We start from the raw sequence: 15,452 nt of genomic DNA on the forward strand, positions 1-15,452 counted from the left end.
AAAAATCCAAGTGAACATCAATCAGTACTCAATATTAATTTAAACTGCTTTAAATATGACTGCTGCTTATTTCCTGTGCATTCTGAAGGTATACTGAGGGTTTGGTGAGAAACAAATGGAAATGGCAAGTTATTATATTTTATGAAAATCTATCTTGCGTTGCAGTCCTGTGTGCGAGCGTGCAGTAGCTCACGCCGCGCACAAGTGCATATCCTTTTGAGATATCAATTATAATCAATTTTAATAAAACACAACACTACATTGTATAACTCTAACAGTTAGGCTTTTTAATATCTGTTGTTCTCCGGTTGTCAGTCAGAATGACAATTCTTGCATGAACATTATAGGCCTATATATACACTCAAGCCAATTTATTATTCTTTCCTTTTTGCCTTAGTTTAAAATATTTATTTTGAAACTAATTAATTAAACAAACAGACTTACTGGGTGAGCAGGGTATGCTATGACAGCCGTCATATACCCTGCCATGTCCAGCTGATGCAAAGAATAGAATTTATATCTACACAGAAGAAAGCCCTGTCTAGACTCTGCCCCAGTATGAGTTGTGTCGAGCTATTCATTAGCCTGTTTGTTTGATGAAAAAAGATTAAATGTAGTAGCAATGAATGCATTAAGAATCCGTACAACTGCAGCAGCAGAGGACTATTATTCTGCTGCGTGATACTGCGGAAGAACTGATGATGGCACGGTTTGATCTTCGGCTGACCAATCAGCGGAGAGGGGCGTTTAATTCCCGCCCACGTGTAGGAATTTTGGTAAGTAAGAAATATAGCAAAAAGCATTTTTATAAGCATAAAAAAATATTACTATTAATATCATTAATATTATAGCACTATTTTAATATGTTGCCATTTATGCAGTGAAATTCATACATTTTTAAGTATCAAAAGTGTCCAAATATTTCTGGGGTCAATGTATTGAGATTAACATTTATTCTATATAAGCATCATGTGTTCATCAAATGACTTCAAAGCTTGTCAGTGCTTTGTGCTTGGCAGGATTTTAATATTTTACTGGCTCATAAATACAATGTACTGGAATGAATTATTGAAAAGCAGCAATAGTATGCTAAGATGACGAGAGCATTTTTATTAACTATTAAATGACAGCATTCACTGAAATGGCCCAAATATTTCAATACGTTTTTTAATTCATTAATAACACGCACATTTTTTTTTTATATAAATAAACTGCCTATTTGCACAAACCACCGTTTTAAAAAGAACATATTTCTGAAGAATTGTTTAGAGAACGTTCAGCTCTACATCTAATTAATGAACGTATACTGCCATCTGGTGGCCATATAAAAGGCTTACAGTTACAAAAAACACTTACACTTACCGAACTTCTTCTCCTGCGAAATCAAACACCTTGGTAATTGTGATTTTGGAGGATTCTTTTGGTTTGTCCTCCTGCTGCTGAGACACTGTAGGGGGTTTACTGGGCTTATCTATGCCAGTTGTAGATGTGGACTATAAGAGATGCAAACAAAAAACATGCACATGTATCTAAGAGACAAATAAAATACAAGCACAAAATACATAAAATGAAAAAGAAATTAAATTTTATGAATTTAAATTAAAAAAAATAAGTAATGCATTCTGACTGTAGTACCATGACTACAAAGCCACTGAACCAAAAACACAATAAAACACACAAAAAAAAAACCAAAATATTTTACATCAGCCCAAATGGAGCAAAGACAGAAATCTGATATTAGTACATGAAAATTTAAAACAATAAATTATATATCTTACTTCACTTTGATTGTTTTCTTGAGTTGATGGTTACCTGCTGAGAGCCCGTACTTGCAGCTGCTCCTTTGGGTTGAGAGCCAACATCACTCAAAAAACTAGCCCAAATATCATCTGCTTTCTTCTTCTGTTTCTCTTCATTGTCCTCTTTTGACTCCGTTACAAAATGATCTTCTTTTGGCCCATCTTCACCTTTCTGTTGGTCTGCTGAACAACCCTCAGCATCTTCTTCTAGTTTGAGGCCTCCTTTTTTCCTTTTCCTTTTTAAATATGGAAAAATTGAGAAAATTTTCCCCTTACAATCAGTTTTGCTTGGGTTTAAAATATACATTTGTAATACGATACCTCATAGGGATGTTTGCTTTAGTTTTCTTCTTTTTCTTCTTCACATGCTCTGACTGCTGCGCATCATTATCCTCCCCTTCCAGTGCGTCCTCCTTTTCACATTCATTCATGTCATCCTCGCTCAGATTATCATCTGATACATTAAAAAAATTAAACCAATGTGAATGGATCATATTTATGACACAAAGACAAAAAGAACATAGCAGTTGGCAAATCAAATTACGATGCATTTCTGCCTCATTTTTTTTTTTAAGAGTTATTGGTGCACTGTTGGTTGAAGAGAAAAAACGAAATGCTACTAAAAATGCATGTTGTCACTTTCAGTAACTTAAAAGTAAACTATATATATTTTTACAAATTCGTAGAAGCAGTAAAATCTGTAGTTGCAGTTTTTCCTAATTATTTTGACCTTAAGTCCTCTATTAGAGAGAATCTCGCTCATATTTTAAATTAGGAAAAGTGAACGGTTAAAGGCAGAATGTCCTCACTTCTAGTCCTATAGTTTTTCCTCTCAGTACCAGTTCCTCTCCTCCGCCCACTAAAAGAGTCTTAATGCAGTTCATGCTGTAAATGTATGATTCTTCTAAGATAAAGACCATGAAAGACGTGGTGTTCATTTGCAAGGCATACAGGACCATGAAAGACCAGCAGGGGTCTTGGTAAATAATATCAGTAACGTTAATTGTTTGCATCCTTGTCATCACTCTCACAGCCAAATAAACTTATTTTAGAAAGGAGTACGTTAGCATATTAGTTAATCTTATCACATGAAACACCTATAATATTCAAATGGATTCTGAATAAATATACCGAATACACATTCTAGACAATACTTTGATAATAGATGTAAGTTATATGTTAAAGATCATTCGGAAAGTGTGAACCCAAAATAAGCATTATCTATGATACTCTTTGTGTAATTGTTTTTGCATATCACCTATCATTAATTAAAGTAGGTGTAATGTTAAAACGGAGCACTATACATATGCAGAGCACAGACAAAGTAGCATAGCTTCATCTGTGTTCTTGCTCATATACAACCATGCTAACTTCAAGCTAAAATCTCTTACCAGAAGGGACATAGTCTTTATCTTCATTTGAGGAATAGCCGTCCGAGTCGTAATCCGAATAATTCATTTTTATTTCTCTGTGTGATGCGCTGTGTTAGCAGCTAAAAGAAAACAAATTAATAATTATAATTCTCCATAAATCTGAAACTCTTCCCTTTACCAGATTCCCTCCACTTCAAGTTCTTCTAACTCAGAATCCAGGCATTAGACAATTTACTTGGTTTAAACCCAATGCAAATGTGAGATCAAGAATTGATTATTGGCTTGGCACTGAGGCTGTCTATAAGCATGTATATAATTGCTCTATCTCTAGTGCTCCCTTAAGTGATCATTGTGTAATTGAGTTAAACTTAAAACAAAAGGGTGAATCTAGTAATTCCAAAGGGTACTGGAAATTTAATGCTGACCTATTAACTCAGGATGACTACTGTATATTCATATAAAGAAGATTATAACTGATATCGGTAGGAAATGTATGCCAAGTGGTAGTAAATGGGAGTTTTTAAAATATAAACTTAAAGAATTTTCAATAACTTATGGGAAAAATCTTAAGAAAAAGAGATTAGCGAAAGAAATTAGTTTAATAAATAAGATTAATTTGTGCTGTTGCAAATCTATTCTATCAGATGAAGATAAGAAAAAACTTATTCATTTACATTCCTTATTGGATGAACTTTATGTAAGGCAAAGGGTGCATACGTGAGGTCAAGAGCAAAATGGATGGAGGAGGGGGAGAAAAATAGCTCATACTTTTGCAATCTTGAAAAAAGATGTCAAGTAAGAAATGCTGTAGATAGTATATTGATAAATCAGAATGGATGTTCTGATAACAATATTATTGCAAGAGAGGTGTTTCAGTTCTACTCAAATTTATATACTTCTGCTTACTCCAGTGATGATTCTGAACATTTCTTTAAGAAAGTAAAAAATTATATCCCTACAGTTGAGAATTCATTTAAAGAACTTTGTGAATCCGATTTGACCATTCAAGAATTAGATTTAGCCTTAAAAAAAATGAAAACTGATAAATCTCCTGGGCCAGATGGCCTAACCTCAGATTTTTATAAGTTCTTTTGGGAAGATTTAAAAATGTTATTGTTTGAAGCACAACAAGATTGTATTATATATAATAATCTATTGCCTACTATGAAGCAGGGTCTTATTATTCTGATTCCAAAACCTGGAAAAGACTAAAGGATTTTAGATAATCTACGGCCTATTACGCTCCTCAACACTGATTACAAAATATTTTCCGGAGTGATTGCGGCCAGGTTAAGGGTGGGACTTCCTCAAATAATTAGTGAGACTCAATCTGGGTTCCTTAAGGGTAGATCAATTCATAACAATATTCATTTGGTGCTTGATATCATAGAATATAGTCATTTAATTGAAAACGATGGTTTTATTTTATTTTTAGATTTCTTTAAAGCGTTTGATATGGTAGAACATCCATTTCTTTTTCAGACACTCAGTCATTTTGGTTTTGGGCCAAAATTTATAAATATCATCAAAATGCTTTACAATGACATTAATAGTTCAGTGGCTCTTCCCAATGGAACTTGTCCAAGATTTCAGGTGAACAGAGGCATAAGACAAGGCTGTGGGAGTTCACCTCTGTTATTTATTATGGTTGCGTAACTGCTAGCTATTCTAGTTAAAAATGAGAATATCGCTGGTATTAATTTTATGGAACACCATTTTATTATAAGTCAACTTGCTGATGATTCAACCCTTTTTTTAAAAGATCATATGCAAATCCCATTAGCACTTCATTCTGTAGAGTGTTTTGCCAAAGCATCAGGATTACAGCTAAATACTTCGAAATGTGAATTGATGGCTATTCACGAGCTCCCTTTGACCTCATTATATAATGTTTCAATTAAGAAGAAGGTGAAATATTTAGGTATCACAATTTCAAAAGATCTAGAGAGAATTGAAATGTTAAATATTGACAAAAAAAATTAAAAATGTAGATCAATTATGAACTCTTGGTTACAGAGAGATATAGCCATTTTCGAGAGAATATTGCTATAAAAAATTGAAAGTCTTTTTAGATTAATTTACCCAGGTTCTTCATTGCCAATTTCTTCCAATTAATAAACTTAATTTTGATTTCATTTGGAGGAAAAAGTATCACTATATAAGGAAAAATGATATAATAAGAGAATATGAGGATGGTGGGTTAAAGGCAATAGATTTTGATATTATGAATGGAGTACTTAAACTTAAATGGCTTCAGTCTTTTATTAGAAATGAGCATTCATACTGGTTTGCAATTCGTTGGTGATAAGTGATAAGGCCAAGAAATTATTTGATTTGTTTAATAAGTGTAATTTTGTTTAATCCTCTACAATGTAATAAAATAAAATAAAATAATATAGAATAAAATATATTCATGCAACCATAAACAATGTAGGTTATAGTATGATTAATATGAATGTCTCAGTCTGTGAGGACTTACAGTTGTGTTTATGTTAACCTATTTTGTTCTGTTATGATGCTTGAAATGCAAAATAAAAAAATAAAAAAAACTTCAAGTTCTTCTTCTTCTTCTTCTTCTTCTTCTTCTTTATTTTTAACGGTGGTTGGCATCCAGCTTATTGGTGCATTACCGCCACCATCTGTTCCGGAGTGTGGATCAATCGGTAGGTTTACAATCTAATTCTAGACAATGATATGAGGAAATAGGGAGAATAGGAGCAACAAAAAAAAACCTATCCATCATATCCTACAATAAAGCCCAGTATCCCTTAAAAAACCTAACAGTTCTCTAACCTGAGCTCTTTCCGTCATACTTAGGGACCCTAAGAAATAGGGGTGCAGAAACTTACTTTAAAATCAAGCCTAAGTTAGGGTTGATTTTAAAGTAAGTTTCTGCACCCATATTTCTTAAAGATTATTTTCCGTCATCTCTCTTTGTATCTTGTATTTCCTACACTTAAGAATTACATGCTCCACGGATTCTTCTTCCTGACATTCATCACACAGACCAGACTGGTGTTTCCCTACCATTTTTAAAGTTTTATTTAGAGCACAATGTCCCACAAACTTAACCTAGTCAACACAATTTCCTCTCTCCTGTTCCCAATTCCTACCCTCTTTGCTTTAATACTCTTTTGAGTACCGTCACGACTGATAAGCTACTACTAAATATTGTAGAAACTTAATTTTCTGTAAAGTTGCTTTGCAACGATTTGTATCGTAAAAAGCGCTATACAAATAAACTTGAATTGAATTTAATTTAATTTTGAATTTGGTATAGATGTCTCCCTTTCCCCTCTTTATCCCACATTTCTTGCCATGTTTGGTTTGTTTTTTTCCCAGATTATGCTTTTCACTTCTGCTTTACTGATTCTTATTTGCATTTCTACGTTTCCCTTCATCAATGCCCTCTTTGCCACCTTATACTTTTTCATTCCCCTCCACTATATGCGCTGAAACCCATACAAATTTTACTTGGCCTCCCTGATTTGTTATTCTTGTAACTGAGTTAAGGGTCTTTTTGAATGTAAAGATCTCAAACTTACTAGAACTGATGATGAATCTGAACATATTACAACTTTGTCTATTCCCGTTTTTTCCACCCACCGTAAAGCAACTAAAATTGCCAGCATCTCCACTGTATATACTGCTAAATGGTTAGATGTTCTTCTATTAACTTCAATTCCTTTTCCTGGAACCACCACTCCAAATCCTGTTACTTCTGTCTCCGGGTTCTTAGTACCATCAGTATAGATCTGTGTAAAGTTTTTATATACTGCTGTAACATACTCATAAAACACACCTACTAAATCAGCTTCTTCTTCTTTCCTTTTGATCTCTAAGAGATACCAATCTACCTCAGGAATAATAATCTTCCATGGGGCTATGACTGAATATGCTACCGTAGGACTAAACTTCATATCAAAGACCCCAAGCAATTTTGTCACTTCCTTCCCTAAACTACCAAAAATTGTCCTTCTTGCCTCTCCTATTCTCCCAGCATTCCTTCAACACATCTTTTGTGGGGTGCAATTCATTATCCCAGTAATTTGCTATCAATAGTCCATCATTCACTGAACAAAATTATAAACGCAACACTTTTGTTTTTGCCCCCATTTTTCATGAACTGAACTCAAAGATCTAAGACTTTTTCTATGTACACAAAAGGCCTATTGAGAGAAATAGGCCTTTTGTGTACATAGAAAAAGTCTTAGATCTTTGAGTTCAGCTCATGAAAAATGGGGGCAAAAACAAAAGTGTTGCGTTTATAATTTTGTTCAGTATAGATCATATCATAGCCACATAAATTATTTTGAATGATTGACAACTTGCACCCCATTCTCTACCAGTCAAGCATCTCATAACATTTATTACTTTTTTGCTTTTATCTTCTATTCTTCTAATATGGTCTGCCCATGTCAACCGGGAATCAAAAAGCACCCCTAAAAATGTAAACGTTCCAACCCTTTCTAGTTCTTTACCATATAACCTTATGTTCAATCTTTCATAAATTATTTTATTGGTAAAGAAAACAACTTGAGTTTTTTTCCACTGAGAAACTACATCTCCACTCATAACCCCATTCCACCACCTCATCAACAGCTTCTTGTACTTTCCACATACTCCATAGTTCTCCCTCTCTTCCACAAGGCCCCTTCATCTGCAAAAAGAGACCTACCTATACCAGCTGGTACATTTGAGAAGACATCATTGATCATTATTATAAATAGTAATGGGCTCATCACACTTCCTTGAGGAGTACCATTTTCAACAGTGTACTGATTTGACAAATCTGCTCCAATTCGTACTCGGATATTCCTATCAAACAAAAAGTCCTTTATCCAATTAAAAACTCTCCCTCCAATCTCCAACTTTTGCAACTTGATTAACACTCCTTCCTTCCACATCGTATCATAGGCTTTTTCTATGTTCAAAAACACTGCAATAACTGCCTCTTTATTATCCTCCTGAGCTGTCCTTATTTCATTTTCTAGCCTGATCACAGAATCCATAGTACTTCGACCTTTCCTAAACCCACTTTGATAGGCTGCCATCTTACCTTTCTTCTCAAGCTCATATGATAACCTTTCTGTCATCATTCTCTCCATTATCTTGCATATACTGGATGTTAGGGCTATCGGTCTATAGCTGGTGGGTTTTGATGGGTCCTTACAAGGTTTCCTTATCAGTATAACTATTGCTTCTTTCCAAATCTTTGGCAATCTTGCCTCCACCCATACTCTATTATAAAGATGTAGTAACTTCAAAAGCGCTCTTTCCCCCAATTTTTTAACATCACATAGCTTATCTTATCTTTCCCTGGGGATGATGGTTTTGATCTTTTTATTGCTCTCATCATCTCTTCCAGTGTAAATGGTTCATTAGTTGTGCTATCTACTTCATCCTTCCTTTCTGTTATTCCTGGATATTGACTTAACTTACTTTCTCTTCTTTTCCTTTCCTCCTCTGATAGATTTTCCGAACATGTATCTTTGCGAATGCTTTTGCCATACTCTCTGCCTTTTCCCACTTCAAGTTCTTTGCAAGATTGTACCAACCTTGTGCTAAAAAACAATGACAGAAAATATTTTTAAAAATATGAATTAACAACAACAATAATAAACTAGGTTATTGTTATTATTGAAGATAATTAAAGGTAAAATATTATTAAATGAATAATAAAATGTAACATACAAACTGAAATACGATAACGAAATTATTCATATTCTGCCTTCCTTGCTCTTGTATTCTATTACATAAATATTATATACATTTTCACAATGTGTGTTTCACTAATTACAATGACAATAAATAAATAAATGACAGAAAAATGTATTAAAATATTTTTTAAATTATTAAAAACAACAACAACAATGATAAACTGAGCTACTACTACTACTACTATTACTATTATTATTATTATTATTATTATTATTATTAAAGGTAAATAAAGGTCAAATATTGTATTATAAGGTCATTATAATAAATATATCAAATTAAAATAGAGTAAAGAAATTAATAAAATGTATTAAAAATTAATAAAATTAATAAAATTCTGCCCTCCTGCCTCCTCTATTATAATTTCTTTGTATTTTTGTTATCTTTAATGTACCAACCTTGTGCTAAAAAACAGTGACAAAATATTGAAAAAATATTTAACAACAACAACAACGATAATAAACTGAATTATTATGGACAGTCCACAACATAAGATGGAATAAAATTAAATTGAATAAAATTAAATATAAATTATAATAAAACAAAACAAAACAAAATTGTTTTCAATTTAGTCATTTCAGTTTAAACTTTCACATTCTATCCTTATGATATGCGAATCAGTTTTTACGTAAACCGAGAAGGGACATACTACAAACCGTACAGGCCCCGCCCATTCGCCTGTCGCAAATCGCAGGTGACAGCAAGATAATCTCAAACCAGACATAGTTGTGGTCGTTAAAATTACATTGTTCTCGTTTTATGAACGGTCTTACAGAGCATTGGTAGGTTGACAGTGCTTTCAGTTTAATGAAAGTAAATCCGCGCACTCATCTCATCGGGTTTCCGCAGTTCAAATGGACGTTCATGCAGATGGATGAGCATCTGTGCTAAAAACAAACGCTCAGCTCAAGCCCACATTCCATTTCTAATGCTGTTATTCGGATTTGACACTTTCCTCACGCATGATCGCGCCGTTGATCTTAAGAGAAATGCAGGACGAATATAACGTAGGATTCGTGAAGCAGATCCTCAGTTTGAATTTGGTGCCGAGGAAAAATGTCACCAACTGCGGGAGGAACGACACGTCTCTGTGCGATTTTTCCGGTGAGTTTTAACACCACAGCAGACATCACACATCATTTCGATCGGCTCATGATTGTACTACTATCCGACACTATTATTGTGTTGTATGATTCGCATTGCACTGAAAAGCGGTCAGGCTTTCAAACTGATAATGGGTTAGCAACTAAGTTAATGCTAGTTTGTTAGCTTGTCCGGCTAATGTTAAATGTGTTTGGATGCTTGTGTTTGCTAAAATTATGGTGTTATTGGGAAATTACGGTCAATAACTTTATATATGTACAGATATTTTTATCTGTCTGTTTATATAACTGTCTGTTTTTCTGTCTATGTACCTGCATAGTAGTTCTATCTTGTTTGTTAGTATATCTATAGACAGGCAGACAGAACGACAGACAGGTATTTCTACATAGAGATACGCAAAAAGACATCTATCTATCTATCTATCTATCTTTAGACAGACAGCATGACAGATATTACTACAGAAAGATAAAGATAAACACTTATCTGTCTGTTCTGTCTATCATTAGATGGACAGACACTTATCTATCTTTCTGTCATTCTATAGGCTACTAGTAATGTCTGTCTGTCTATCTATCAACCTGTTGTTCTATCTATATCCATGTCTATCTGTGTCTATCCATCTATTTATATATCAATCTATCTGTCTAACCATCTATGTGTGCATCGGTCTATCCATTCATTTATTCATCTGTCTAACTGTCAGTCTGTCTGAACATTTAGGCCTATCTGTGTGTCTATCTGTCTACCCATTCATTCATCTATCTCTCTACCTGACCTGTCTGTCTGTCTGTCTTTGACAGTGCTTTCAGTTTAATGAAAGTAAATCCGCGCACTCATCTCATCGGGTTTCCGCAGTTCAAATGGACGTTCATGCAGATGGATGAGCATCTGTGCTAAAAACAAACGCTCAGCTCAAGCCCACATTCCATTTCTAATGCTGTTATTCGGATTTGACACTTTCCTCACGCATGATCGCGCCGTTGATCTTAAGAGAAATGCAGGACGAATATAACGTAGGATTCGTGAAGCAGATCCTCAGTTTGAATTTGGTGCCGAGGAAAAATGTCACCAACTGCGGGAGGAACGACACGTCTCTGTGCGATTTTTCCGGTGAGTTTTAACACCACAGCAGACATCACACATCATTTCGATCGGCTCATGATTGTACTACTATCCGACACTATTATTGTGTTGTATGATTCGCATTGCACTGAAAAGCGGTCAGGCTTTCAAACTGATAATGGGTTAGCAACTAAGTTAATGCTAGTTTGTTAGCTTGTCCGGCTAATGCTAAATGTGTTTAGATGCTTGTGTTTGCTAAAATTATGGGGTTATTGGGAAATTACGGTCAATAACTTTATATATGTACAGATATTTTTATCTGTCTGTTTATATGACTGTCTGTTTTTCTGTCTATTTACCTGCATAGTAGTTCTATCTTGTTTGTTAGTATATCTATAGACAGGCAGACAGAACGACAGACAGGTATTTCTACATAGAGATACGCAAAAAGACATCTATCTATCTATCTATCTATCTTTAGACAGACAGCATGACAGATATTACTACAGAAAGATAAAGATAAACACTTATCTGTCTGTTCTGTCTATCATTAGATGGACAGACACAATGACAGATATTATTACAGATCAACTGATAGACATCCGGCAGATAGATATTTATTAGGGCTGCACGATAAATCGCATGGGATATTTAACGCGCATCTTGTCAGAAAGCCGGTTCTGTAAGCTCCGTTGGCTGTCCACTACGCGCTACCCATTCATTCATCTATCTCTCTACCTGACCTGTCTGTCTGTCTGTCTTCTTCAAGTTGTGTGATTTAATTACATATTTCCATATTCAATTTACAGTATTACAGGGTTGTAATGTATTATAACTAATGACGCTTCACCACTAACAAACAGTCCTAATTTCCACGATGCCAGTCATTGAGATCTTTTCTAAGGTTACGTGGGAGATGTTTACATCACAGGTGTGGGAAGGTTTGATAGACTGTTGCCTGATCTTCAGGCTTTGGATGTGTTTCTGAATGTGATGTCTTGCTTTGGCAGAGATGTGGTATGGGGTGTTCCTGTGGGCTGTTGTCTCCTCATTGGTGTTCCACCTGCCTGCTGCCCTCCTGGCTCTGGCAACCCTTCGCAGACATAAGATTGCACGATTTTTCTCAGTCGGCATCCTGCTAATGGGCCTCATCGGCCCGCTGTTTGGAGGGGTTCTTACTAGTATGTAGCTTGTTTTTTTTGATCTAGCTACATCTGAGATATGTCATAATGAATATTAAAAGCATGTAGACCAGGGGTGTCCAATCCAGCTCTTAAAGGGCCACTGTCCTGCAGAGTTTAGCTCCCCAATTAAACACACCTGAACCAAAGTAATCAAGGCCTTTGGGATTACTATGGCGCTTTTCCACTGCGTGGTACGACTTGGCTCTGCACGGCTCGGCTCGCGTTTCCACTGAAGTTTAGTACCGCTTTAGAGTGGGCGGGATTATTCACGTCGTTATAGCTGCGCCACCTCTACTGCCGTGACTCCTGAAAAACTTTTTCATTCCGCGTCGCCCCATCAAGCTCTCGCTGGATCCGCTCCTCTGCTATTAACGAGAGGAATGTCTGTACAGACCACGAAACAGCCATTTTTTTGGTTGTTAAAATGTGCGCTCGTTCAAAACAGCTACAGTCTTCCAGATTGATATGTTGGGGCAAGTTGGAGCTAAATTCTGCAGGACATTGGCCCTCCAGGACCAGGATTGGACACCCCTGATCTAGACATACAAAATGTTGGTATTTAGTCATTTATTTTGACATTTAATGATTAAATAGTCACTAAATATTTTACTTGTATGCTATACATATCAATATAAATGTCTTACAGGTGCAGCCATAGCAGGAGTTTATAAAGCGGCTGGGAAGAGCATGTTTTCCTTGGAGGCCTTGGTGTTTGGAGTAGGACAGTCGTTGTGTGTATTTATCATTTCCTTCTTCAGAGTGCTGGCTACCCTGTAGCACTAAGACATTGGCACACCAGGCTGCCATCACAAGGAGAGGAAGCGGTTCAGTCACCTGGGCGTCATATGCAAAACATGGAGGCCTTACTTCCCAAACAGTCCCAACAACTTGTTTCCTTTGATACAGAGCTATGGTGTTTTTTCCAAACGGGTTTCTTATGAGTTCTTCGAGTAACATGGGACTTTTCATTTGAAAAGGAAACATTACCACTACCTTTAAAGCAGAGCTAGCCTTGCGTTACAGGTGGAGTCATCTTGCACATGTGTATTTTTTTTTTTTTTAATTAATCATTATAAATGATATTTTGTTGGTTGATTTCTTTTCATTTTCCTTTCTTAACACTTAATTTGTCTTTTATAAAGTTTTGGATGAGGTAAAGACTCACTTGATGTACATACTAAAGCCCATTCCAGCTTGCCCATAAATTATGCTTGAGAGGATCAACTTGCATTTACTTTGCACTGATTATATGAATCCATTAGGCCAAAGGCTAGAAATTTAAATTTGTTTCTCTACTTCACAATGTTTTATATGTATATATGCCTCTGACTTTGGGCATATTTCAAGAGATTACAGTTGAACACACTTGTGTGTGGACTTTGGCATTGTAATCGTTTCATGGCATAAGATTTCCTGCTGGAGTTAAGTAGCTTTTGTTGGTTAAATTACATATTTGTGACCTGTTTTTACGTTCAAAGTCATTAAGAATTTGTTTTTCAAGTGGGCTCCAGGATTTGGCCTTCACATTGTTATTTCTGTATATATTAAGAGTGATACAATGTTGCTTTGACACTTATTTGCCCATAAGATTCTGTATGTGGCAGCCTCACCTCTTATGCCTAACGTGTGAATGTAAAACAGATTTCAGCTGAATCCATCGTAGAATCACTTAAACCTTCACCAAAGAAATGATGAACACTATTCTACAGCCGTTATATATCGCAGACACTGTTATTTTTAGAAAAATGTAATGTGGAAAGATCAAACGGAATTACTATAGAATGTACAAAATTATAATATCAGAATCAGAAACCCAAGTGTATGTACAGAAGTATATAAAATAAGATGCTTAAGTTGCAAAAATATGTACTCACACATGTAGATGTTCTCCCTATCTTCTTGTTCAGTAACTACATTATCAGCAAGAGGTGTAATTCTGAAACTGATATGAATATGATCTTAACACACAGTAGCAGAGTTTTTAGCCTGACATCTAAACCAAACTTATTTCTCAAATATAAGTTTCACATTTCTTCAGTATAAACATTTGTAGACTTGTGTTCTGTTCTCCCATATTCAAGCCCTCAGGAAGTTCTTGTGTTCTGGAAGATTCATTCAAAGCTTGTGTGGTGTGAGTAAATGTAAATCAGACTAATCTTTTTATGATTGGAGCTCTAACATTAGTGGGACGCACTGAAAGCTATGCTTTATTCGTCTGAGCCTATGGTCTCTCAATTGCACAAATGGATTTATTTTTCTAAAGTCCAATCATTGGTGGAGTGACTGCTCATTGTTTTTGTGGTTTGTCTTTGATTGTATGGTCTTCTTGAGAAATGGATTTACTCTTTACAACGTGATACTTTCTGGTTATTTCTTTTTCTGGGCAAGTTTAATTTCCTTATTGTATAATAAGTGCCAATTGCTAGTATTTTCATGAAATAAAATGGTTTAGATTATAATAACACACCCTTGTTTTGCTATTGTGAATTGCTGTCCTGTGGGTTTGGTGTAATATGTTGGCCAGTAAGCTAAATGTGTGCCTCGGACATGAAAATAACTGCTGAAAGAGTAGTAAAGACAATTTGGTTGTATAAATGGAGGGTGGTTTATTCACGCCACTCTCATCTGTGGTTTAGTGCAGCTTCTGTGTTCTCCAGCACTTCCACACTCACAGATGGCTCTCCTGTGTTCAATTAACATTCACCGGCCAAATCTACACACCCGCCACTTGCTGCGTACTGGAGGGAGTAACATGCTGTCGAAACACACATGGAATGATGACTCAAAGCATGTGGGCTTTTCTGCTAACAGAGCCTGGTTAAACTGGAATAAAAGAACATTAGGCCTATAATAAGAAGAGTAGAACAGTATTTTGGAATATGAAAGCCGTTAGTTACCATAACAGGTTTGGAAACACTGATTTTAGTGTCATTAGTTTTTATAATTACCTTAAATATAAGAGGAAAGCATTTGGCTGGTGAGTTTTGAGCAGTGTAGAGTAGCACTTGTTGTTTGTCGTTTCTCCGATCACAAATGCAGACATGGTTTTATGTTTACGTGGCGCGATGCAACGCAACGCGTAAAAAGACAGTATAAATCATTATAATCCGTAATTATGTCCCCACTGGATGCAACAAATGCCTCGTTTATAAAGGGTTTTAATGTTTTTGTCTCGTCGCGCCGGGACACGGCATCACAGTATGGTAAGGGGC

The 15,452-nt window shown here is 35.5% G+C and overlaps 2 protein-coding genes across 4 annotated transcripts in view; one reads left to right on the forward strand and one right to left on the reverse strand.

Annotated features, from left to right (window-relative positions):
* Positions 1-3,290, reverse strand: part of LOC107733571 (craniofacial development protein 1-like) — a 29,346-nt gene extending 26,056 nt beyond the window's left edge. For both annotated transcript variants that reach the window (XM_016545240.1, XM_016545239.1), the window contains exons 1-4: positions 3,191-3,290; positions 2,121-2,253; positions 1,813-2,035; positions 1,363-1,493 (exon numbers count right to left, since the gene is read on the reverse strand). In XM_016545240.1, coding sequence (XP_016400726.1) covers positions 1,363-1,493; positions 1,813-2,035; positions 2,121-2,253; positions 3,191-3,257 — 554 coding nt within the window. In that variant the 5' untranslated portion in view covers positions 3,258-3,290. The remainder of the gene's footprint in view (positions 1-1,362; positions 1,494-1,812; positions 2,036-2,120; positions 2,254-3,190) is intronic.
* A 6,246-nt stretch (positions 3,291-9,536) lies between these two features.
* Positions 9,537-14,700, forward strand: tmem170a (transmembrane protein 170A). Of its 2 annotated transcripts, none has more exons than XM_016545246.1 (3): positions 9,537-9,994; positions 12,067-12,237; positions 12,887-14,700. In XM_016545246.1, exons 1-3 carry the CDS (start codon positions 9,853-9,855, stop codon positions 13,015-13,017), a joined length of 444 nt encoding a protein of 147 aa, XP_016400732.1. In that variant the 5' UTR covers positions 9,537-9,852; the 3' UTR covers positions 13,018-14,700. The 2 variants fall into 2 exon arrangements, with proteins under 2 accessions (XP_016400732.1, XP_016400731.1); XM_016545245.1 differs by lacking the exon at positions 9,537-9,994 and adding an exon at positions 10,800-11,104.
* Positions 14,701-15,452: the final 752 nt, after the last annotated feature.

Source organism: Sinocyclocheilus rhinocerous, unplaced genomic scaffold (genome assembly GCF_001515625.1).
Source record: "Sinocyclocheilus rhinocerous isolate Xijiao unplaced genomic scaffold, SAMN03320098_v1.1 scaffold3477, whole genome shotgun sequence".
Lineage (NCBI taxonomy): Eukaryota > Metazoa > Chordata > Actinopteri > Cypriniformes > Cyprinidae > Sinocyclocheilus > Sinocyclocheilus rhinocerous.

Excerpts from the sequence above, each read along its gene's own strand:
- tmem170a (XM_016545246.1), top strand. The coding sequence starts at position 9,853 with ATGATCGCGCCGTTGATCTTAAGAGAAATGCAGGACGAATATAACGTA. Across the intron at positions 9,995-12,066 it reads GTCTCTGTGCGATTTTTCCG|AGATGTGGTATGGGGTGTTC; the intron begins GTGAGTTTTAAC and ends TTGCTTTGGCAG. Across the intron at positions 12,238-12,886 it reads GTTTGGAGGGGTTCTTACTA|GTGCAGCCATAGCAGGAGTT; the intron begins GTATGTAGCTTG and ends AATGTCTTACAG.